Below are 27,127 nucleotides of genomic sequence, written 5' to 3'. Positions count from 1 at the left end.
TAAGAAATATAATTAATTAAGCACTTCCAAACTATGGAAACAGGCTTTTTCCAAAGTATCTTCTTTCTCTGAACTATGGTATTTTGTTTTAATAAATCAAGAATAGTATCATAAAAATACAATAAAAGGAGCCATCCTGTATTTCATTTCAGAATATATTCTTTTTTGAAATTCTGTTGATTGGTCAAAGAAAGCTAAAAAAAAAATACAAAAGCATTTATAAAGAGTAATTGTTAGTCAATTTTTCTACTAAAGAAGCCTTATGAACATATCTGGAAGAAAATGACAATGGTGATGATGATGATGATGGTAGCAACAATTACAGAAGTTTGAATGACTTAATCTAAACTGCTTTTGCTGGGGAGAAAAAAAAATTCCCAGAGATAATGTCATTAAAACTTTTTATGAACCATCATCCTAATTGTGAATGCAGTGAGCAATTTTATGACCCTACTTTCTCTAAATGGCAACAATTACCTTTCCAAGTAAAGTAGAGGTATTTACAAGCAGAGGACAGCTCAACCCAAGTTAAGCTCCCTGGACACACACAAGACTAAGATAGCAATGACATACTGGCTAAACAACAAAACCATGCATTCACTCATTCTTCAATGACTTGTGCCTTGATAAATAGTGTAAAAATACACAGACCAAACTATACCATGATAAGCTGCTTCTACACATAGTTCCCAAAACTACTCTTGTGTGGACCAATCCTTAAGAGAAAAAGTAGGCTGAAAAAATATTTGCATCATCTGGTAACTGATAAGGAATATGAATGCCAGTATCTGGAAGGGTCCAAGTCACATAAAACCTGTTTAAAGCAGCATTTTAAAAGAACAAAGCAAAAAGATACAAAAAACAAATTAAGGAATATTAAGTATCTGAGGTATTTATCCATAACTAAGAAACAAATTATTCATCTCAGGTATATACTATGGAAAATCTGATACTTATCGTTTCTGATTGACCATATTAGGTAGAAAAATAAATTTCCACTTCCCAGACAGAAAATTTAGTACCTTTCAAAATGTCAAAAGCTAAATTGTAAAGTTTTCTCTAATACTGATCAAGTTAACACCTTAATAGAGAGGAAAAGAACAGATGGATGTGCAACAAATTGGATTATCAGTTCAACTATGTCAAAGTTTGGAAAGTTCAGGTAAAGCCCTATGTTGTACAAAAACCGTGAGCATTAGATGATGACATGGGGAACAAACACTGGACAGAGAGCTGTCAGCAAAAACAAGGTCCACCAACCCTGTGAACCTTTCACCCAATGAGATATAATAAATAAGTCAGATGGACCTCTTGGTCTCCTCTTTGATATTTTTAGTACTCAACAATCAAGGATTAAAATGTGAAGCATTTACAAACAAAGGACCAGATATTGAGGAAGATAGCAAAGTTATGCAAAAAAGAAGCTCTATTATGTCTCAAGAGCCAAGAAGCAAAACAATTCCAGGCTACCTGAAATGTTACTTGCAATAAAAGAACCCCTGAATCAACCCTTGAAAACCATTTAAAATAAACAAGGGAAGCAAAACCATATATATAATAAAGCCATATTATTATTAGGAAGCATCACTATGAACAAAGCTGGTGGAGGTGATGGAATTCCAGTTGAACTATTTCAAATCCTGAAAGATGATACTGTTAAAAGTGTAGCACTCAATATGCCAGAAAATTTAGAAAACTCAGCAGAGGCCACAGGACTGGAAAAGGTCAGTTTTCATTCCAATTTCAAAGAAAGGGAATGCCAAAGAATGCTCAAACTACTGCACAAGTGCACTCATTGCACATGCTAGTAAAGTCATGCCCAAAATTCTCCAAGCCAGGCTTCAACAATACATGAACCATGAACTTCCAGATGTTCAAGCTGGACTTGGAAAAGCAGAGGAATCAGAGATCAAATTGCCAACATACACTGGATCATCTAAAAAGCAAGAGAGTTCCAGAAAAACATCTACTCTACTTTACTGACGACACCAAAGTCTTTGACTGTGTGGATCACAACAAACTATGGAAAATTCTTAAAGAGATGGGAATACCAGACCACCTCACCCGCCTCCTGAGAAATATATATGCAGGTCCAGAAGCAACAGTTAGAAGTGGACATGGAACAACAGACTGGTTCCAAATAGGAAAAGGAGTACGTCAAGGCTGTATATTGTCACCGTGCTTATTTAACTTATGTGCAGAATACATTGTGAGAAACGCTGGACTGGATGAAGCACAAAATGGAATCAAGACTGGTGGGAGAATAACCTCAGATATGCAGATGACACCACCCTTATGGCAGAGTGGAGAATTAAAGAGCCTCTTGATGAAAGTCAAAGAGGAGAGTGAAAAAGTTGGCTTAAAGCTCAACATTCAGAAAACTAAGATCATGGCATCTGGTCCCGTCACTTCATGGCAAATAGATGGGGAAACAGTGAAAACAGTGGCTGACTTTATTTTGGGGGGCTCCAAAATCACTGAAGATGGTGACTGCAGCCATGAAATTAAAAGACACCTGTTCCATGGGAGAAAAGCTATGACCAACCTAGACAGTGTATTAAAAAGCAGAGACATTACTTTACCAACAAAGGTCCATGTAGTCAAAGCTATGGTTTTTCCAGTAGTCATGTACGGATGTGAGAGTTGGAATATAAAGAAAGCTGAATGCCGAAGAATTGATGTTTCTGAACTGCGGTGTTGGAGAAGACTCTTGAGAGTCCCATGGACTGCAAGGAGATCCAACCAGTGCATCCTAAAGGAAATCAGTCCTGAATATTCACTGGAAGGACTGATGTTGAAGCTGAAACTCCAATTCTTTGGCCACCTGACATGGAGAACTGACTCACTGGAAAAGACCCTGATGCTGGGAAAGATAGAAGGTGGGAAAAGAAGGGGATTACAGAGGACAAGATGGTTGGATGGCATCACTGACTCGATGGACATGAGTTTGAGCAAGCTCCAGGAGCTGGTGACGGAAGCGAAGCCTGGATTGCTGCCTTCCATGGGGTCGCAAACAGTCAGACACATCTGGGAAACTGAACAACAACAAAGCGGAGAAGCACAAGCTTAAAACACAGGCACTGACATAGAGAAAAAATCCAGTACATCAGAAGGTAAAGCTGGGTCGTGAGGACAAGTCAGAGCTGCAGGTGGCTGCAAAGCAATGTCCACCTGGAGATTTTCAGCCATGAGGCTAAGCAACCACAACAGGCATCACCCACTAGGTGTGCTCACCCCAACCACTGACAGGCTATTTCATACATGAAAGAAACGTACTACTTACCCGATTGATATGGGTGTTCCTTAAAATAACCTGTAGCAGGGTCTTCTCAAACTCTTCCAACTTTTTGGAACACTTTCTAAGAATATGATTAGATAAGTTACAATCACCAAGCAGGCTAGCTAAAGTATCAATAGCTTCTGTCCAAAAGCTTGAACAAGGAAGTTTGGGTGCTCGGTAAAAAGCGATCAAGCCATCCAGCAACTGAAAAACAGAATCCGATATTGTGGCAGAGGCATTTTCAAAGTGGCTTAAGTCTGTTTTCAGATACTCTGACTCAGTCAAGTTCTTCAGTCCAAGCAGATGTTGCAAGAACTGCATGTGACACGACAGAGGCTCTTCTGGGGGAGCACAAGGTCTACTCCCAATGGGCAGTGATGAGAAAGGGGTGGGGGTCCAGCGCTCCCCAAAGCACTGGGGCGTCTCTGAGGGTGTCTGCTGCTCACTTGATAAGTAACACCCAGAATCTTCCAGCAGAGTTGGTGTATTTTCAGAACTTTCAGGTTCCTGAGCCTGCAACTGGGAAGATGGGTCTCCTGAAATGGAAGAGAATATAAGTGTTATGTTTTTGTGGCTAACATTTCTTCAAACTAGACACTGACTTTCCTAACTCAAAACACTAAATGAAGCATGAAATACATTCTTAGACATCTGAGAAGCAGCAGTGTAAAAATTACACGGGGGAGAAATGTGAATGAAATTGCTTGGACTGACGATAGAAAAGTTCTATATCTGGGAGAAAGCATGGGTGATTAACCCCACATATTGTCAGATCACTATCTTTCATCAAGGCCAAGCTTGAAAGACACAGAAGAGAGACCACGAAACCTGACAGAAGTCACCATCTACTACAGATTCCAACAGGTACCTGCAAAATAACAGATACATCTACGAAAACTGGAGGACCACCGCACATCCCACCCAGGTTAGGTCAGTGCCTCCTGAGAGAGGTGACAGAACTAATTTATAAGATATAAGCAGGAGGTCCAGTTAAAAGTTTGAGGAACAGGAGGAAGAGCAGAGTATTTCACTGACCAAAGGGTAAGCAAAATGCACAGACTTAAAAAGACAAAGCAAAACATTGTACTTATAAGAATCCACCAGTAGTTTCACGTTCCTTTTCCAGAAAATAAAGGCAAGAGATTAAATTAGACATATACATAGAGTCTTAATCACAAAAAATTTTAAGAGTTATTAAGGACCTCAGAATTCATACATTCTGTATAACTGTATTTAAAGTTGTATTAATGTGTAGAGTGAGTGCAATTTGGAAAAATTATGTATATATGCACACATATTGGAGAAGGCAATGGCAAGCCACTCCAGTACTCTTGCCTAGAAAACCCCATGGATGGAGGAGCCTGGTGGGCTGCAGTCCGTGGGGTCACTAAGGGTCGGACACAACTGAGCGACTTCACTTTCACTTTTCACTTTCACACATTGGAGAAGGAAACGGCAACCCACTCCAGTGTTCTTGCCTGGAGAATCCCAGGGAAGGGGGAGCCTGGTGGGCTTCCGTCTATGGGGTCACACAGAGTCAGACAAGACTGAAGTGATTTAGCAGCAGCAGCAGCAGCAGCAGCACACATATCGGAGAAGGCAATGGCAAGCCACTCCAGTACTATTGCCTAGAAAATCCCATGGATGGAGCAGCCTGGTAGGCTGCAGTCTGCGGGGTCGCTAAGGGTCAGACACGACTGAGCGACTTCACTTTCACTTTTCACTTTCACACACTGGAGAAGGAAATGGCAACCCACTCCAGTGTTCTTGCCTGGAGAATCCCAGGGATGGGGGAGCCTGGTGGGCTTCTGTCTATGGGGTCACACAGAGTCGGACACGACTGAAGTGACTTAGCAGCAGTAACAGCAGCAGCAGCACACATATACCTAATATACAAAAATAAATAAACAACTTATATATATATATATGCATGTATATTTGTTTATAATTATCCAAGTATATGTATCTTTATCTATCTGTGTATATATATATTCACACATATATGTGAATGTGTGTGAATATATATATGTATGTGTATGTATGTGTGTATATCATAGATCTTTGAAACTATATATATAACCACCAGAATCAGCTGAGACATACTGAAGTTAAGGCTTAACTTAGTAGCTTTATTTAACTCTTTGGCAGAGATGTCATCATAAACACAAAAAGGTTGTTGTTTGTGAAATGCTTATCAGTAAAAATGGTGACTGCAGCCATGAAATTGGAAGACACTTGCTCCTTGGAAGGAAAGCTATGACAAACCTGGACAGCGTATCAAGAAGCAGAAACATCAGTTTGCCGACAAAGGTCCGTACGGTCAAAGGTATGGTTTTTCCATTAGTCATGTACAGGTGTGAAGAGTTAAGAGCATAAAGAAGGATGAGGACTGAAGACTTGATGCATCTGAACTGTGGTACTGGAGAAGGCTCTTGAAAGTCCCTTGGACTGCAAGGAGATCAAAGCAGTCAATCCTAAGGGAAATCAGTCCTGAATATTCACTGGAAGGACCGATGCTGAACTGAAACTCCAATACTCTGGCCACCTGATGCGAAGAACTGACTCACTGGAAAAGACCTTGATGCTGAAGGCAAAAGGAGAAGGGAACAGCAGAGCGTGAGATGATTAGGTAGCATCACTGACTCAATGGACATGGATCTGAGCAAAGTGCTTGAGATAGTGAAGGACAGGGGAGCCTGGCATGTTGCAGTCCATGGGGTGGCAGAGTCAGACACAACTGAGTGACTGGACAACAACAAAACACACCCACAACACTGAAATCACTGACGTCCTCCAGCACACTCACGCATCTATGAAACCATTTTCAGAAATACTGATGTCAGCAGTGGAAGCAGGAGCGGGGCAACACACGGCGTGACTCAGGGAAGTGAAACGACCATCTTTTCATATCACAGATTCTATGGGTTCTTGAAGGGCACATTGGAGAAGGACTCAATCAGACACTGAAGATCAGTTCAGAGTGGCCTCTGTGAAGTCAGGTGATGAAAGAAATGAACCAAGAAGTTGCAGTGGAAAACTAGAAAGGAAAGGACTGAGTAGGGAAAAAAGTGCCAATGGAAGCCAGCTGATGGACCGGATACAGACATCGGAGTGGACTAGGAATACAAGCATCCTGTGCTTCTGGCTTAGCTGCCTGGGTAGACGACGGTGCTAGCAACTGACCAGTACAAATACAGACAGGAAAAGGGCTTAGGAGAAACACTGAGAACTTGGAAGCAACCAGAGGAAATCTAGGCTAAGATATTCACCTCCAAATTAGCCACAGAAGCCAAAGGATGTGGAAAAGGTCTAGACTGCAAAGACAGTTTAGGAGTCACCAGTGTGCGGCAGGGGTGGTGTTGGAAGGAATGGTTAGGAGGCTCCAAGAAGCACCCTGAGGAATGTCAATCTGAGGGCTGAGTGGAGAGAACAGTCGTCAGGGAGACAGAGAAGGAACAATTAAACACGTACAAGAAGAAAAACAACAGTGCCATGAAAGCCAAGTGAAGAGTTTCAAGGAGAAATTACATGCAGGCGGGAAGTCTGATAAAATAAAGTGCTAATAAAAAATTTGTCAGGATTACCAGTTAAAAAGTCACCCGCGATCACGTCCTGAGCAGTTTTCTGTCAGTCGGGGTGGTGAAGTGAACAGCAGAGTGAATGGGAAAGTCACAGACTCAGGAAGGGTGGCCAAGGCTTGTGAGGACCAGGGTCAGGAAAGCTTGACATGGGAGTAGCTACTGATGAACGCGGCAGGACATACTGGAGAAAAAGAAACTTGAGCAATTATAGATTACGATGAAAAAACCACCCAATAAGCAAAAGCTACAGACAGGATAGAAAATAAAACGGGTAGCTGGGGGCGCAGCCAGCGATCAGGTGAGAGATGGAGTCAAGGACACGGAAGGGCAGTGTTCACTGATGAAGAAGGAAATTTTTACCCCGAGGCTGAAGGAAATAGGATGAGAATGCACAAGGATATAAAAAATAGCCCTGGCACATAGGAAATTAAAGGAGACCTCATCCAACAGTCTTTTTTTTTTTTTAAGTTGGAGACAGGTGAACACTAGTTTAACGGGGCAGAAGAACAATGGTAAAGCAGCATTCTCTTCCTGCCCCACCACATACTGGAAATCTAAATCACTGTCCCTTTGTCCAGTAAAATTTGAAGTTGATGAGGCTGAACTAGAGGAGAGAGCTTCAGTTCAGAGAGCATTCATTTAACAAGTATCTACTGTGACCACCACAGATGTGCAAAGATGAGACTGTGAATTATCACTACAAAATCCGTACTCCAAGTTAGGGAGGTGATGAGGCAAATTCACAAATATGGTGGTTCCCAGAACGGTGGACTGCCACAACAGTGTAACTGCATGCTGCTATCTCTGCATTACAACCAGCAGACAGCATGGTCATTTTAAGCTGACAGACACTTTCATTTTCTTATGAGCAAGGATAAAATAACTTCTCAAGTCATCCATCTTACTCCTCACAAAAGTAGAGCAGAGGGTACTACGGTAATTCTTCAGGTGGATTACATATTTCTTTCAGGGAACTCACGATAGTTCTCTACTAGGAAAGTGAACATAAGTTTAAATATTTCATTAACCTACTCAATTTTCCATCAAAGTAAGCTGAACTGCATGGGTGATGATTTCAGGAAGACTCATAAAATGAATTCTCCCAACAAGTAAGATGAGAGGCAAAAGCTGCTTTCTTGTTTCTGCTTCTCCATCCCTCCTCACTGGAAAGCCTTTGGGCAAGTCATAACCACACCATCTCATCTCCAGGTGCTCAAAAATGCAAATCTAAGGGCAGCAGTTCTAACCATGCACGTGGCTCTCACGACAGCAACTGTTGTTCAGTCACTAAGTAGTGTCCGACTCTTTGCGACCCCATGGACTGCAGCACGCCAGGCTTCCCTGTCCTTAACTATCTCCCAGAGCTTGCTCAAACTCATGTCCATTGAGTTGGTGATGCTATGCAACCATCTCATCCTCTGTCGTCCCCTTCTTCTCCTGCCCTCAATCATTCCCAGCATCAGCATCTTTTCTAACGAGTCAGTCCTTCGCATCAGGTAGCCAAAGTATCGGAGCTTCAGCATCAGTCCTTTCAATGAATATTCAGGGCTGACTTCCTTTAGGATGGACTGGTTGGATCTCCTTGCTGTCCAAGGGATTCTCAAGAGTCTTCTCCAGCACCACAATTAGAAAGCATTGTGACAGGATTACACAAAACAGAACACCATTCTTTCTGCTGGTTTGTTTCTGTGCTTTCAGAAAAGTGATGAGGGCATATCCTGGGGAATCCCACGTGTGTGGACCCCACAAAGGGAGCAGGCTCTCAGTGCCCTGCAGGCACGCCTGGCTCCAGGGGAGGATCACGCTGACATGGGACACAGTGAGGCTCACAGTATGAACCTCATGCTACCAAAGAGAAGAAAAAATCTTTTATTCATATTTCACTTTACAAGTGGTTTCAGGAACTAATTCAACTGATGTTCAGAGCAACCCTGGAAGGTTATGTGGCTATCCCTCATTTACCAATAAGACATAAGCACAGGCTGAACTTGATGAAGAGGCCGGAGAAAAGCCACAGGGAGTACAAGGGAAACCAAGTCCTCCATCCCAGCGCCTGCCAACCACGGCAGAGATCTGTGTGTTTCCATACTAGATTCGAGACGTTTCCACGGCAGCATTCACCAACTTCTATCTCTGATCCACTTGCTCATGAGCTCCCAGATGGCAGAGGTCTGCCTCTGGTCATATCTGTGGTTCCCTTACCGAGCAATGCTCTCATCTGTAGAGGACACCCTGTGCCTCCTAGTGTGTGCTCAGTCACTCAGTCACGTGCAACTCCGCGACCCATGGACTGCAGCCCACCAGGCTCCTCTGTGTGTGGAATTTTCAGGCAAGAAATACTAGAGTGGGTTGCCATTTCCTACTCCAGGGGATCTTCCTGACTCAGGGATCGAACCCGCGTCTCTTGGATCTTCTGCACTGGCAGGAGGATTCTTCACCACTGTGCCACCTGGGAAGCCCAGAACATACTTTATCAGGGGAAATGCTTAGTGGGAAAACCTGCTGCTCACTGAGACAGATCTCCTGTGGCTCTACAGTATTCACAGTGCACCATGATCTCACACCAAACCACAACAATTACACATGTAGATAAGAGAGATCAGACAGAACAGACAGAAAGAGTGTGGTTATTCAAAAAATAACTCATAATGTCTCAGAGTACTTGCTAACAAGAGCCAATAACTTACTACCTCTGGTAACCAATTAAGGTCCTCTCCCATTTGTCCTCGGCAATGAAACTTTGAAGAACACAAACGGTATTTGCATTGGACACCAACAGCTTCATGTTGGATATCCCTCATGGCCTAATATGTAAAGTAAATAACGGTGGGCAAATGTTACTACCATATATATCCTTATAAAATGGAAAAGAGAAACGGCGGGGGGGGGGGGGGAACTTTCCTAGAGAGAATTAAACATTTTCAGTGATAATGAATATTAACAGGTTACAGTCTTGCAACAGTCATAAATAAGACTATTCATAGACAAGTTTTTTAAATATCCATCCTTCTTTGGGTAACACAGACCATGAAAACAGAGAATACTCCTGTCTCTTAAAATGAATTTTCTGTAACCACTGATTCCACTCCTTGGCTTATATGACTTTTCTCAACATAAATCTCAAAGCATGGCTAACAAAGCATTGTACCCAAAGGAAAGAGAAAATGAAGTCATACTCCTGCAACTTTCTGTAATTCTTGCTTTTTCAGGAGGTGTTAAGGTAAAGCGTAAGTTAGAGATGCTTCTTAATTTCTTATTGGGCTGAAGGGATTGAGGACTGTAATCTCCCTTCAAGTCACTGGATATGATCTAATTAACACATGTGTTATTAGATTTAAAACGGATAATAAACTACACGCACACAAGCTGATCAAGCACAGTCTAGAAAACATGAAATGCAAATAAACATTATCATTACTAAAAGTTATAGGTATTAAGAAATCTAAATCATGCTAAAGTGTGAAATCACATATAAAAATAACATGAAATAAGATATCAACTAAAACTACACATTTGGTGTAAAAAACATTCTATAGTCTCTCCCATACATTAGAGCCCACAGACTTGATATTCCACTTTACTGGGCCCTTGCCTCTTCCATTTCCTTGCAGTGGGTAATTGCCACTTTCACTCCGCTCACCATTTCAGAGTGGATCGCAAGCACACTTAACAGAACACAGCCAGTGCCCTCTTTGCACATACCAGGCCCTGGAAATGCCCGCCCCCAAACAGGAAATACAATTTCTGCTGCCCCCAAAACAGTCACGTTCCACATCAATTTTTCATGCCTTTCCTCATCCATTTCTACAGTTCCTACTTCATTTATAAAATCAGGCCTATGGAACCAACTGCTTAAAATGCATCTTTCCACAAACACCATGAACCTTATGTTTATAAAAACGAACAAGTCATCTTCACGCGATGCACACACCAACATACAGTGCACATGTGTCCCACAAGCTCTCCATGTCAGCCGGCAGCAGGACTATCCCTCCAGGAACCAGGCCTGTCGGAGAGGGAGCATCCTCACCCCATCTCTGCTCCATGCTCCACGCACACCGAAAGGCCATGTTATGCCAGTTCTATGTTCCGTGTGTGTGTAAATCAGGACACTTCAAGGAAACAGAACCAACAGGACAGAGAGACAGCGACAAAGAAATAAATGTCTTATGGGGAACTGGCTTGTGCGAGTATGGAAGCTGAGCAGTTCCAATACCTGAAGTCAGCAAGGAGACCCAAGAGTGCAGTTCCCATCCAGCTACGAAGCCCCAGAATCAGGAGAGCTGACCGTGTGCATTCCCATCTGACATTCAGCATGTTCCAGACCCAGGAGGGGCCAAGGTTCCAGTTCAGTGAGAGTTTAAAGGCTGGGGCACACCGACGTCCCAGCTCAGAACCAGCCAGGCAGGAGGGCTTCTCTCTTACCGGCCTTTCTGTTCTCAGGAGGTGAGCAGAGCAGATCAGTCCGTCCACACCAGGGAGGGCAGGCCGCTTCACTCCACCTACTACTCAGACTTTGGTCTCAGTTACGAACACCCTGACAAACGCATCACAACCAAGTTTTGACCAAATGTCTAGACACCCAGTAGCCCAGCCAGGTTGACACATGAAATGAACCATCAAACCCGTATCTTGAGTCTGTCCTTCTCTAGTTCCTTCCACCAGCACCAGCTCCTGCGCCGATTCATACCCTGTACTGGCCTGATTGACCCGCCTGCCTCTGGTTAGTTTTGTCCTCCTCTAGGCTCCATCAGGAAAGTCAGTCTGCTAAAATGCTAGCTTGATCACAAGACTGTCACCCTTAACACCGTCCAAGGGCTTCCCTTACTTGACATAACAGTGTCCTCTCAGACCCTCAGCATGGCCCACAAAACCACTCTGGCCACTTTCCCAGCCTCACTTTCATCCTCATCGTATATACAGGCAAGCAAAACTAAACCGGGAAATCCCATGGACAGAAGAGCCTAGTGGGCTACAGCTGTGGGGGTCACAAAAGAGTCGGACAGAACTTAAGAGACTAAACAACAACAGATAGTAAACTACTTACAGTTTACCGGAACACACCGAAGTGATTCACACAACCATGAATTTGCACGAGGTGGTTTCACCACTGCCTGGTATGTGCTTCTATGATAACCCAAAGAAGGACAGATTCTGAAAACCCTCCTCCAAAATCCTCTGGGAAGCCCTCACTGCTCTCCCCAGGGACAGGAAATCACTCCCGGTCTGGGCATCTTTCACTTTGCTTCTATTACCACACTCATCAACCTGTTCTGAATTTATTAATGACTCAGTTCCCTGGTGGCTCAGAGGTTAAAGCGTCTGCCTCCAATGCGGGAGACCCGGGTTCAATCCCTGGGTCGGGAAGATCCCCTGGAGAAGGAAACGGTAACCCACTCCAGTATTCTTGCCTGGAGAATCCCATGGACGGAGAAGCCTGGTAGGCTACAGTCCACGGGTTCGCATAGAGTCGGACACGACTGAGCGACGGAACGGAACGGAATAGAAGGGAGAGACTCATGAGGGCAGACACAGAGTTTCCTAATTCAGGTATTTCTGTTCACTGATGCCTGCCTGCCTACACTGAATATCTGTTGAATATTGTTATTGTTCACTTTCTAAGTCATGTCCAACTCTTTGCAATCCCATGGACTGCAGCACACCAGGCTTCCCTGTCCTTCACTATCTCAAGGAGTTTGCTCAAATTCATGTCCACTGAGTCAGTGATGCTGTCTAACCATCTCATTCTCTGCTGCCCCCTTCCTTTATTGCCTTCAATTTTTCTCAGCATCAGGGTCTTTTCCAATGAGTTGGCTCTTCTCATCAGGTGGTCAAAGTATTGGAGCTTCAGCTTCAGCATCACTTCTTCCAATGAATATCCAAAGTTGATTTTCTTTAGGATTCACTGGTTTGATCTCCTTGCTGTTCAAGTAACTCTCAGGAGTCTTCTCCAATACCATAGTTTGAAAGCATTAATTCTTTGGTGCTCAGCCTCCTTTATGGTCCAACTCTCACATCCATACACGACTACTGCAAAAAACTTTGCAAAACGACTACTGCAAATAAGCTTTGATTATACGGACCTTTGTCGGCAAAGTGATGTCTCTGCTTTTGAATATGCTGTCTAGGTTTGTCAAAGCTTTCCTTCCAAGGAGCAAGCATATGTTAATTTCATTGCTGCAGTCACTGTCTGCAGTGATTTTGGAGCCCAAGAAAATATAATTTGTCACTCCTTCCACTGTTTCCCATATTTGCCATGAAGTGATGGGACTGGATGCCAAGATCTTAGTTTTTTTTTTCATGTTGAGTTTCAAGCCAGCTTTTTCATTCATCTCTTTTAGCCACATAAGAGGCTCTTTAGTTCCACTTCACTTTCTGCCATTAGAGTTGTATCATCTGCATATCTGAGATTGTTGATATTTCTCCTAGCAATGTTGATTCCAGCTTGTGCTTTATCCAGCCTGGCATTTTGCATGAATGCATATAAGTTAAATAAGCAGGATGACAATATACATCTTTAACATACTCCTTTCCCAATTTGAACCAATCTGCTGTCCCATGTCCGGTTCTAACTGTTGCTTCTTGACCTCCATACAAATTTCCCAGGAGATGGGTAAGGTGGTCTGGTACTCCCATCTGTGAGAATTTTCCAGTTTGTTGGGATCCACACAGTCAAAGGCTTTGGTGTACTCAATGAAGCAGAAGTAGATGTTTTTCTGAAACTCCCTTGCTTTCTCCATGATCCAACAAATGTCGGCAATTTGATCTCTTGTTCTGCTTTTTCTAACCCAAATTGTATTGATGCATCTGGAAGTTCTTGGTTCAGGTACTTCTGAAAGCTAGTTTGAAGGATCTGGAACATCACCTTGCTAGTATGTGCAATGACCGCAATCGTATGGCAGCTGGAATACTTTTTGGCATTGTCTTTCTTTGACATTGGAATGAAAAGTGAACTTTTCCAGCCCTATGGCCACCGCTAAGTTTTCCAAATTTGCTGACATATTGAGAACAGTACTTTAACAGCATTATCTTTTAGGATAAGAAATAGCTCAACTGGAATTCTATCAACTCCACTAGCTTTGTTTGTAGTAATGCTTCCTAAGGCCCACTTGATTTCACACTCCAGGATGCCTGGATCTAGGTGAGTAACCACATCATAATAGTTACCCCAATCATTAAGACCTTTATTGTATAGTTTTCTGTGTATTCTTGACACCTCTTCTTAATCTCTTCTGCTTCTGTTGGGGCTTACTGTTTCTGACATATTTATGTTTATTTGTAGATGTTGTTGTTGCTAAGTTGTGTCTGCCTCTATACAACCCCATGGACTGAAGCCTGCCCAGGTCCTCTGTCCATGAGATTTCCCAGGCAAGAATACTAGAGTGGGTTGCCATTTCCTTCTCCAGAGGATCTTCTCGACTCAAGGATCAAATCCACTTCTCCTGCACTGGCAGGCGGATTCTTTACCACTGAGTCACCTGGGAAGCCTATACATATATATGTTAAATAAAATAGCATATCTTCAAATGCAGTCAAATGTCATCACACATATATATGGTTTGTCCCTACCATGATTTCTTAATAGTAATAATCAGTCACTTGTACTGATGCAGTTAACAATTTATAAAAGAATTGTTTATGCCACCTGGTGGTCAATTTGGAAACGCTACTTTAAAACACTTCACAATTCGTATTCCAATAGACAATTTTCACTTTAAAGCAATTGTTTGACTTCTACTTCTGGAAGGATATATTTTAGCTTATCGCAAAGCATGTTTAAGACATTCCGACCAAGAAAAGACTGCCATTTTTCTGTCTTATTTTTTGTTTTCTTTTTAGATTCTTTTCCCATCCAGGCTAGTACAGAGTACTGAGAATAGAACTCTCTGTGCTGTACAGCAGGTTCTTATTAGTTATCCATTTCATATATAGCAGTGGGTATATGTCAGTCCCAATCTCCCAATTTATCCCTCCCAGGCTGCATCTTTATTTAAACCCACACGAGAAGCCTGCATCACAATTTAACTTGGAATACACCATGAGAGACCGTAATATCCAATGTATGAAACTACAGACTAATGAAATAACTGTCTCAGCTGAATTGTGTTCACTGAGATTCACAAAACAAAACAGCGTTTATGTGTCTGGCTGGTTCAGGACTATTTGAGTGTATAGTTCCTCCTGACTTTAGATGCTCAAACTCTGGGCTTTCCTGGTTATCCCCATCTCTTCCCTTCAAGCCATCTTCTAGTTCCCCAAATAAACCATCTACATGCCCTCACCTTTGGCTTTCTCACCTTGTTCCAACCTCCTGGACATCCCTGCCTTTCCTACAGCCTCAAAGAATTCCTCTGGGCAGAAAAGTCTCAGATCTCTATCTCCAATCCTACTCCTCCACCAAGCTCAATCTCCTAGGTAAATCGATATTACTTGACCTCAGGACACTAAACCACAAATGTCCAAAACAAATCATCATCATCACCTATACCTGGTCCCACCTCCAAAGAAGGCTGCTGCTGCTCTCTGTCCAACACTTGAACCATAAGTCAACTCTGACCTCTTGCTCGATCCCTTCTACATGACACTGACAAACAAAATAACCCTGCCTCACCCTGCTGTTCCTTGGAATCGCTGGCTTTTACAGTTAAAAGTTTACATGTTTCCTCTGCATGGGTTGCTCTCTCCCCCACCTAACCCCAATTTTCTCATGGCAGCCTCCTCATTACCATTCAAGTGCCTTTTTAAATGGCACTTCTTCAAGGAGGCCTTCCCCGACCAATCCAGTCTAAAGCCATCACCAGACTGGTCTCCGTCACATCTCCCTGTTTTAATTCTCTGCATCTCACTTGTTACTGTCTGACCACCTTCAGCTGGTGAAATATGTCTCACTCACAAGAAAGTGGGCTCTAGGAGAGTCTGACTGACTGGAATGCTAAGAACTCAATCAGTATTACTCACTAAATAAAACCCTTTTTATACCATGTCTTTATTTCTATGCCAAAACAATTCATACAAGACCTGGGCTATGACAGTGACTTCTCTGTCTCCAATCTCCTCCTTCCTCAAACAATTCTAAACACAGCTGCCCAATTACTCTTCCTGAATAATCTCATCCTGCAGGTCACCTAAAGGAAGCACTCTCAGAAAGTATACTGCTTGGCACATGCATGGCACACACCCAATAAATGCTAGTTTCCCTTCTATTCTCCTGCTGGAAAATCTCCAAAGGCCTCATACTGCCTACAGAATAAAGTATGTTTTCCACTGGCTGTCACATCTGTTATTAATAGGCTCCAATCTAGTTTTTCATCTTATTTTCCAGAATAACTCTTCATGTTCTGCATGCCACAGTCAAATTAAACCATTTGCCAGTAGATTCTTGTGTCCTTAGTTTACACTATTCCTTGCCTGAAATGCTCTAATATCCATGGCTTTCTAAATCCCACCCATCCTTCAAGGTCAGTATCTTCCTCCAAAAGGACTTCTTAAAAGTCCTGGTTCTCTAAAGCAAAATAATCACTTACCCTCTCCTCTGAATATCAGATCAATCTCTGGACCACAGGGTCTCTCACTGTGATATGGTTTTGACCCCAGCAGCAGACTGTGTGATCCCCTGGGCACGGCTCAGACCATATCACACTCTGCAATCCTCACACTGTAGTGAATAAAAGGGGCTGAATAAGTGAACAGAAGAATTTCTCCAAAAGGAAAAGCATTACTGGGATAAAATTAGGAGCTGATAAGAATTAACTTCTCTCTGGATGCAGCCATTTAGGGGCACAGTCCAGGGAACAAGCGTGTCCTAACTCCACTTCCTAACAAATGGGAAGTATCAGGTTGAGAGGTGGTGGACATTTCTACCGATGCCAATGTCATAGCCCAACAGAGAAACATCAAAACCATGAAAATACAACCCATCATCAAGTGAACCAATGACTCCACCAGCATAACATCCACTGGTCAGGGTATGGAGTCTCTGGACACAATGAGAATGAATGAAGTCTGCAATATACCACACTCCCTGGCCTCCCAGCACTGTGGAGGCCAAACAGCATAGCTATCTACCATCTCACCAGTGTTCCCTTTCCTGTCACCTCCAAGCTCTCCTTGACCAAGCCTCTTCCAAAAGAACTTGCCTGAATGTGTCTCCCACCAAACCACTGAAGGCCCTGCTATGACTTCCGCTCTTGACCCCAGGGCTCCAGCTGCTCATAGACAAGCTGCTGAGACGGCACCCGGCGCTGGCTCGGCATCCCAGCCCCCTTGCGAGAAAACAGGCTGGCATTCATTTTCACTAGATCTGTCCACTTCACTTCATCAGAACTTAGGGGCACTGAGACCTTTTACCCAACCTACGTGACCATAAAGGGAACACACTAAATGCATGTCGTCCTAGGCTCAGCGTTTCCATGGGAGGACTGCAGGAATCTGCTTTCACATGAACATCTCAGAGGAGTCCCATAACTGAGTAAATCCCAAAGCAAAGGCTGTGCTTCTCCCATAACATGCCCTTGGCCTGCTGTGTTAAGTGTTTTTGCTGGGCTCTGAGAGGTTGCACTGAACAATCTTACACCAGTGAGTTTCAACCTTGCCTGCATGTTACAGTGACTTGCACACCACACCACACCACACCCCATTCCAAGGACATCATAATCTCCAGGCAGGGCTGGAGACCAGGTATCAATTTTTTTTTAAAGTTCCCCAGGGCTTCCCTGGTGGCCTGGATGGTAAAGAATCTGCCTGCAATGCAAGAGACCTGGATTTGATCCCTGGGTCAGGAGGATCCCTTGGAGAAGGGAATGGCTACCCACTCCAGTATTCTTGCCCGAAGAATTCCATGGACAGTGGAGCCTGGCGGGCTACAGTCCATGGGGTCACAGAGAATTGTACACGACTGAAGCGACTAACACATTACTACTGGTGATTCTAACGTCAGGACCACAGCCTTAGATGAATTCCTGCTTGATCTACTTTCTTAGGAGAGCAGGTGAGTGAGCTGTGCCTGCTTCATACCATCTCCACTACCAGCTTCCAACCTCCCCAAAAGGCCTTTCTCCTCCCTCTCTACAAGTCTGTATTTAATTCATGGTGAATCTTTCAAATTTCTTTTGGAATTCCACTCCCTCTCCAAGGTTCACCTTTGCCACTGAATGTTCTCTTTGGCAAAGGGAAGGGCCTCATATATTCCAGCCGTCCGAGGGGCACTGCCCTATAGACTGCAGCCTCAGACTCTACCCAGTGGCCCTGTCTCGTTTCCCATTGACGTTCTCCACTCAGTAGCCAGGGGATGAAGCTCACAACTCCCACTCAGGGCCAAGCAAAGGCTTCCCACTGAACCTAAAGTCCTAGTCACCGGGTCAAGCCCGACATACCCCGTGCTTCTGCCCTGCCTCTGGCCTCTCCCAGCCCTCTCCTCCTCACTCACCCTGCCCCCAGATACACTGGCCACTTTCTGCTCATTGAGCAAGAAGGCTAATTCCTGCCTTGGGGCCACTCGGATGACCCTGCTCCTCCAGGAGTCAGCTCTGAAACCTCCTTCTCATGATGTCTCACTGACCGCCATCCCCAGACACTCCATCGCTTCAGCCTGGTTTAACATGCTCTGCATTTTTCTTGGAGAAGGCAATGGCAAGCCACTCCAGTCCTCTTGCCTAGAAAATCCCATGGACGGCGGAGCCCGGTAGGCTGCAGTCCATGGGGTCGCTACGAGTCAGACATGACTGAGCGACTTCATTTTCACTTTTCACTTTCACACATTGGAGGAGGAAATGGCAACCCACTCCAGCGTTCTTGCCTGGAGAATCCCAGGGACGGGGAAGCCTGGTGGGCTGCCGTCTATGGGGTCACACAGAGTCGGACATGACTGAGGTGACTTAGCAGCAGCAGCAGCAGCATTTTTCTTGCTTATTGGTTTACTTGTTACTGACCGTCTCCTGAAAAGGAATATAAATTCCACTTCTTGTTGTTTCCATCCCTACCCCAGAAATCACGATTTCTGTGGAATAAACTTATCAATTAATCAATGAGTGAATAAACATAAACAGACAGAGCCTGAAACAGACCTATACACACCACGTGTACGATCTTTACACGTGACGATCTCAGGGGCTCCTGCCTCTCTAAGCAGACACCATAAACTCACCATGGGCAGCAAGTAAATCTTTCCTCCTTTTCCAGCCGTGAAGGTCAAGCACAATACTAAGTAAATATCATGTTTCAGTATGTTCTTGTTGATATTTCTGGCTATTTTAGAAGATACTCAGTATTGTATTAAAAATGTGTGTGTGTGTGTGTGTGTGTATATATATATTTTTTTAACAAACTTTCAGTTTCCTGTAATCCTCTGACCCCTGAACATCTACTTACATTGTCTGCTTACTGGATCACATCTGAAGGAGCACAACAAGGAGTATCTGATCTTAACTTGCCTTCCTGTGTTTCCCATTCATTCCCATTCTCCAAGTTACATCCATCTATACGGTACCTGTGAATATGCAATGGCAGGCTTTGCCCAGATGTGACCACTGAACTGTCTGATAACAGAGTCGGGCACATTTTTGTCTAACTGACGTGTACCTGCTGAGATCAGAGACTTCAGTCAGGTAACTGCTACAGAGATGCTTCAAGTCTAAGCTGCATCTCTGGGGATAAGACTTCCTCCAACTAGGACATCTCCTAAAGCCTGCCGTAGATGGGCTATCAGTTCCAGTTTCAAGATTTTAGTGTATTTGTTAGTTTCCATAGGACATATCAAGACTAGTCTGTGAAATCTAGACTTTTTTAAGAATCAACCAAAAGCTTACTGGCAAGAAGATAATCATTTTCTCCACTAAAACCTTAATGACAATCTCAGACACTAAGGAAATTGCTTTTGATGAAATGGAAGAAAAAAACAAAATTCAGGCAATTTTGCTAGGATCACTTAAAATATAATTTGCTTTATGCCCACAGTGGGCAGTTCTACTTTTCAATGCCCTCTAATTCTTATTTATCTCAGAATCAATAACAGTTCAGTCTTTCCCCAGCTAACTGCTAAACAAATACCTTTGGATAACTCAAGCTTCTCCAAGGAAATAATCTCCAAGTATCTTAGGATACATAAAACATTCATAAAAATCTGGTTTAATCTTCAGTTCTGATGACTAAAGATAACATTTCTCCCAAATGTGAAAGATTACAATAAGAGCCATAAAACACACCAGTCCTCCTACCGGTGACTTTCAGAGCCTCGACTCCTGTAACCTGTTGTCTCCCAGGTTCTGGGAGTCCCCATCAATTCTGGCGACCCAGTTTGGGGCTCAGAAATCCCCACTCACACCCTAGACATCCTCTCTCCCTTTCACATGGAGGTGTCACTCCACCAGGAGTCTGACCGTGGATCTTGCTGGTTCCAAAAAGATATATTTAGATGTTGGTTCATGAAATACATGTTCCTTTTCCCTCTCAAAATGTTAAATGGTTTTGACTTCATAATCAACTAAATCAGTAAACAGCCTATACATGTGTCCCTGTTATCACTGTTAAATAAAAAGTTCTTCCTTCAAACTCCCAAATTTCAAAATCTTGACTCCAACTTTGAGCACACTCTTTTTCTTCTCTCCCTACAGCCCGTTTGTTATTCCATAAGCCACATTATTTCTGTTTCAAAATGCCTCACTTTGCCACCTTTTCACTCCCCGTGCCAGCGTCCTGGGTCATGTCCTTCCTATTTCCTGCTTAGAGCACTATCATCTTGTCCTGTCAGGCTTCTCCACCTTCTGATTCTTCCCTTCTCCTTCAATCAATACCTTGCTGCGGGATTAACACCAGTCCAAGCACACAGCTTCTGACGTTTCCTCATTACTGGAAAACAAAGCCTCAACACTTCCTAAGAACAACCGTGCCTTCTGGTTGTGGACATACCGCCCCACCGCCGGCTGCCCTCCCCTCCCTGGGCTGTGTTCGCCCATTTACTGAAGCTCAACGTGCCCTGTGCGGCTCACGTACACGCTTTCCCCCCTTAAGTGCTTCCTCATCGCGCTACACCTGTTACCTTCTGTTAACACCCATGATGCCCACTGCCTCCTGCACGTGGATGGTCTTCCATATACATTCGACTACTCTCAGAAAAGTTGCTGCTCGACACAGGAGCTCCTGATCCCTGAGCCAAAGGTACAGTCGCCAGTCTCTGCCCTCCTTGACCTCTCGCCTCACACATTTCCTCATTTTCAAGTTACTGTTTTCATTTGGTTCGTGTGATACTAACTTGGGCTTTTTCTCCTAAAGAATCCTCCTTTCCCCCTTTTTTTCCTTTTTGCCAGCTGCTGTGGTTTGAGTGTCTGTGTCTCCTCTGAAACTCCCAGGTTGAAAGCCTAAGCCCAATGTGCTGGTTTACAAAGTGAGGCTCTGGGAGGTGATGAGGTCGCGCGGGCGCAGCCCTCCCGAGGGGCCCCGAGTCCCTCCCGAGGGGCCTCTTCCATCATGTGAGGACACAGGGGGCAGGTGCAAGCCCACACCAGATGCCAAGTCTGCTGGCGCCCAGATCTGGACTCGTGAGCCTGAGTGTGAGAAATCCGTGCCTGCTTTATGAGCCACCCCGTTCACACGAGCTTTGCTGTAACAGCCGGAAGAGATGAAGACCCCGACTTTTCCTCTCACCACCGTTCTGCACCCTGGCTGACACTGAGCTGCTCCTCCCGGACGCCCGGCTCACGGCACTGCCTCTCAGCACGTCTATGCAGTCTCAGCCCTCTCCAGTCTGTCCCAGGCTGATGTCAGGGGTGTTCTCCCACAACCACACTGGGTCACTCAACCTGCTAAAAACACCTCAGCGTGGCTTCCCAAGTATCCAACAGTCTCTCTCAGAACGGGATCGAAGAACTGACCCTTTCCAAACTCATGAGGTGATTCCAATGTGCACCCAAGTTTGGAAACCACTCCTCTAGCTGTATTCGCTTCCGTTCCTCTGTGGGATGCTTTGTTTTTATCTAGAACATTCTCCTACCCCTCTCTAAGCCCACCAAGCCTGAGTGACCACTATCCAACCTTCACATTTTCATTCTAATGTCTTCTCTGATGCTTGGATCAGATCAGATTCCTCTGAAATAGGTTCCACGGGACCTGTCATTACATATTAACTGTCTTCTCTTTTTGACTGTAACTGCAAACCTCAGTCTTACTTTGTAACCTAAGCACTCAACACAGTACCAGGTGCAAGGTGGGTGCCAGAGGTCCCTGCTAAATGGATGTTATAACATATTACAAGAAAAGGGTTATGGAAACTCAGGGGAAAAGATCATTTCATCATGGAATCACAGAAATTGTTCTTTTCTTTAAAAACTCACAAAACTATCTGAAGATACGGGTAACAGCCCTAGATTGACAGGCAAGCCCAAAATAGAAAAATACTGTAATTGGCCAATTTTGAATTTCATTTCACTGTGGAATAAAACATCTGATGGATAACATAACAGCTCATCATATGCCTTAAGTATGTGAACTAATTATAGGCTTGTTATGAAGACCAAGAGGCATTCACACACCACTGTCTGCAGACATACACATTTCCAGAGCTAACAGTCTTTTTTTAAGTAGTCTATCTACCAGTTTAGCCCCAAATGACAACTCTGTAAGAACATATGGATATGGCCAAAAGTCACATACTTAATTCTGCAGAGTCTGTTCTCTAGTATAAGGAGACAAAGTAAAGACAGTCTTAATTCTGATTAAAGAGGTATAACCAGAAAGCTCAAACAGTCAATTATTACACTGTCAATTATGATTAAAAATACATTCTTTGGTAAAAAGGAAAGCTCAAAGTCAGTTTTCTGCAGACATCTTATTGCTAACCAAGCAGAAATCATTTCCACTGCTTTTTACTATTGTAATATTCCTGAAAATAAAGTCCATTCTCAGGGGTTCTTATTTCCATAACTTGCAAGGCTGAGCTATAAAGCAGTACAGCACAGCTTTAGTTCATCCATCCATCACTCACTGTAAAAATCAATGGTCTAGGAAATTAAACAAATTTGACCAAAGGAGCAGCATAATCTCTTACTCTTAAAAAAAATGAAATTAACACCAATTTTCAGGGCACAAATAAACCAAACTAAGTATATCCTAACTTTCCAGATCAGATGATTTCACAGAGCTTATACGGTATTCAATTTAACTGATCAAATACATGTTGGGTGCCGCAATCATTAGGCACTAGGATGAGGGGTGAGCAGCCTCAAATAGTGAATAGGCAAGACCCCCTAGCATCGGGGTAAGAAAACGCAGCCAACACGATATCTGCCATGAGGCGAAAACGCATCACTGTCAAACTGAGCTTCAGGTGATGCCACAGGGGCCCGAAGGAATCCGTTCAAATGAGGGAAACGCCAGGCAGACTTCATTCATGCGGTGTGAGTGTGGAGGGGTCCCAGCGCTTTCTCCAGGGCGTCTTCTGCAGGACGAAGGAGCATGAACAAGACACAGAGGCAGGCGCATGGGTAAGGCTCTCTGAAGGCAGAGCTGGGGCAAAGGGAACAGACAGGCACCCAGGAAGAACATGAGGGGCTGAGGAGAAAGGCCGCATTCACGACAACAAAGGACCTGAACGCGACCTGTTCCCATGCAATGGAACATGATCGTGGCTGCAAACTGACCTTAACTGGGTCTCAGGAAAACCTGCAGAGGCAACATGGGTGGCAGACGACCTGTAGGGTGTTCCTGCAATATTCAAAGAGAAATAATGTTTTGCAGAAAAGAGAGAACTCACGGGGCTCCCAGTGGAAAGAGAAGAACATTGAAAATTATAGGATTGAGAAATCAGAACAAAAGAATCAAAATGAGACTAGAATTTTTAATAACAGTATATAGAGAAGATGGCTTCCCTCATGGCTCAGATGTTAAAGAATCTGCCTGCAATGCAGGAGACCCTGGTTCAATCCCTGGCTCAGGAAGATCCCCTGGAGAAGGAAATGGCTGCCCACTCCAGTATTCTTGCCTGGAGAATGTCATGAAGAGGAGCCTGGTGGACTATAGTCCATGGGGTTGCAAAGACTTGGACATGATTGAGTGATGAACACTTTCACATAGAGAGGGCAGAGAATTAAAATCCTGTTCCACTGATGTAACTGCCAAAACAATGACAGAGGGTAACAGCTAGGCTCCCACAGAATGTTCCGAGACTCCTAACAGAATCAGACTGCCAGGCCTGCTGCATACTGAGGAACTCAAACTTTTGCTGCTGAACTGAACCGAGAATATGGCAATTACGTCAATCATTCTGTTTTACTACACGAGCAAGAAAAACTTACACACACCCTAAAACCTTTGTTCTTTCCCACTGGAATAACCTGCTAAAAAGCTAGATCCAGGTGTCTTTGCAGACAGAATTAGGCAATAAAATTCTCAAGTCAACAAAAATACAAAAAGCAAGACACTTAAGTTCTTCTGCTGCTAAGGAATCAATGACAACTCCCACGAGCCTCTCAAGCCAGTGAAGAAAATCAGTATTTATCATCTGTGTGTCAGGAAGCTTGGGGCTAAGCGTTCCTCATTAAACCTCACCACTGGCCATCACTGCCCTCCTCATTTCACAGAGGAGGAAAGTGACTCTCATAGGAGGTAAGTGACTTTCCCAAAGAAACTGAGCAATGTCAGCAGAGCTGAGACTCAGTCCAGATTCCTCTAACTCCAAAATCCACGCTCTTACCAATAAGCTTTCCACCTCTGTTGGTTCTTTTTTCATTCATTTTTATATGTTCATTCTTAAATTAATCATCAAGTACCCACTGAGCACTAACCTTGGATGATGACCACTCGTGAAGTGTTTCGAGTGTTTTATATGAAGCATGGTGCTCCTAGGCATTGCCATTACTTTTATCCAAACATGTCAGAATGGATGTAAAAAAATCACATCACTTTCACTTACTTCCATATCATAAATCCATGATACTTAAATCATTAGAACTCAATGTCTCTTACCTTCCAGTAAATACTGAAGATTTGAGCTAGTTGGGGGAAAAAAAATTTACTTCAGAACTATGCAAAAGCTAATATCCTGTTTAAGTAATTTTAGTAGCTGAGAATGCTTGGTAAAGTTGTCAACAGCATTAAAACCAGAGCACATGAATGAAGAACATGCTGCTAGTTTATAGTGGAATTTTAAATAAAACATTATGAAATGTGTGCATATATATTAAGAATCCTATTAATTAGTATTTATGTAGAAATCATGCAATAGTAACAATCTCTGCATCAACTGGTAGAGAGTTTCTCAGAAATACACCACAGATTGCTGATAAAATTTCACCTCCAAATGTAAGTAAAAGAAGGCATGATCCTTGATTCTTTCCAAAGAGGTATCTTAACCCACCATGGACTGTGGAGTATTACTGCTAATTCAAGGACCCTGAACAGTAATAGTAAATACAGCAATAAGCCAAGAAGTAGCATTTTAAAAGCATATCACATAGACTGTTCAATAAGCCATATACTAAAGTGAGCAAATAATACTGAACCAAGAGCAGAAATACAAGTATATCCTAATTTTTAAAATGATATGCCTGTGGGATACTGCCAGGAGAAACATCAATAACCTCAAAGACGCAGATGACACCACCTTATGGTAGAAAGCGAAGAAATAAAGAGCCTCTTGAGCAAAGTGAGAATAGAGTGAAAAAGTTGGCATAAAATTCAACATTCAAAAAACGAAGATCATGGCATCCAGTCCCATCACTTCATGGAAAATAGATGGGGAAACAATGCAAAGAGTGAAAGACTTTATTTTTGGGGGCTCCAAAATCACTGCAGATGCTGACTGCAGCCATGAAATTAAAAGACGCTTGCTTCTTGGAAGAAAAGCTATTACCAACCTAGACAGCATATTAGAAAGCAGAGACATTATTTTGCCAATAGAGGTCCGTCTAGTCAAAGCTATGGTTTTTCCAGTGGTCATGTATGGATGTGAGAGTTGGACCATAAAGAAAGCTGAGCGTCGAAGAATTGATGCTTTTGAACTGTGGTGCTGGAGAAGACTCTTGAGAGTCCCTTGGACTGCAAGGAGATCCAACCAGTCCATCTTAAAGGAGATCAGTTCTGAATATTCATTGGAAGGACTGATGCTGAAGCTGAAACTACAATACTTTGGTCACCTGATACAAAGAACTGACTCACTGGAAAAGACCCTGATGTTGGGAAAGACTGAAGGCAGGAGGAGAAGGGGACAACAGAGAATGAGATGGTTGGATGGCATCACTGACTCAATGGACATGAGTTTGAGCAAGCTCTGGGAGTTGGTGATGGACAGGGAGGCCTGGCGTGCTGCAGTCCACGGGGTTGCAAAGAATCAGATATGACTGAGCGACTGAACTGAACTGAACTGCTTTTAGCGTCTAAAAGAGGCTATTCACTACAACTCCCTATCCTTACAGAATAAAGAAAAGAAGCTTGGGAAAATGCCGTTTCATTTAATAGTGGCTCACGATTCATACAAAAGGGCTTGTGATCCCCACCAAGGGCCCAGGTGCAACCTTGGTCAGGCCACCAGCACATCCAGGCCTGTGCACAGGCAACGGAGAGCCCTTCCCCCAGCTGCTCACTCACCACCCACCATCCCCACCCCAGTGCCATCCACGCTCCTACATCTCATACTCAGAGTAGATTACCGTGGACTAACTCTACCACCAGGTACCTCCCCCAGAGGGTTAATATCTGTGTTCCACTCTTTCTAGGCATTAACTGCAGCCTTCTACAGATGATACTCCAAGAAAGCAGGGGATTAAAACTATGTGGGCTTAACCATGAAAACTGGAAATAAGGGCATTTGGGTTGAATACAGAAAATAAAAGTTGGCCTTAAAGCAGTGTTTCTCAATCCTGGTCCTGCTTCAGAATAACGGGGGGACTGTCAAAGAATATGGATACCTTAGTTCAACCCCTGGAGATTCTGACATTGCTCATCTGGGATGCAACCCAGGCGTCAGAATTTTTCACAGCTCCCAAGGGATTCGAATGGAGGTGCAGGATTTAAGCCATTTCTAAATAAAAATAAACGTTAAAGTTGTGTACTGCACATCTGATTGAAGGTACTTTCCTTTCTTCACACAGACCTGTGGGTTCAAAAGGCCCAGGTGCAGACAGCACTGGCTGTGATCACCGTGCACACTCATGCACGACCAAGCGCTTCTTTAAAGAGAAGCTCCAAAGGGCCTGGAAAAGTACAGCATGCTGAGCCCCTAAGCCCTCTGGGTGGGCTCTGCTGGCTCCCTCGCCCCGCCAGACATCAGAGTCATGCAGCC

General features: G+C 43.7%; 1 protein-coding gene across 1 annotated transcript in view; it reads right to left on the bottom strand.

The window, feature by feature from the left end:
* Positions 1-27,127, bottom strand: part of MEI4 (meiotic double-stranded break formation protein 4) — a 252,811-nt gene that overhangs the window by 165,405 nt on the left and 60,279 nt on the right. Inside the window, exon 4 of the mRNA XM_055433321.2 lies at positions 3,284-3,816. Within this exon, the coding sequence (XP_055289296.2) occupies positions 3,284-3,816 (533 nt within the window). The remainder of the gene's footprint in view (positions 1-3,283; positions 3,817-27,127) is intronic.

Source organism: Moschus berezovskii, chromosome 10 (genome assembly GCF_049115385.1).
Source record: "Moschus berezovskii isolate FMDL1 chromosome 10, NW_MosBer_1.0, whole genome shotgun sequence".
NCBI classification, from domain to species: Eukaryota; Metazoa; Chordata; class Mammalia; order Artiodactyla; family Moschidae; genus Moschus; species Moschus berezovskii.
This window is presented reverse-complemented; position numbering and strand designations above follow the sequence as displayed.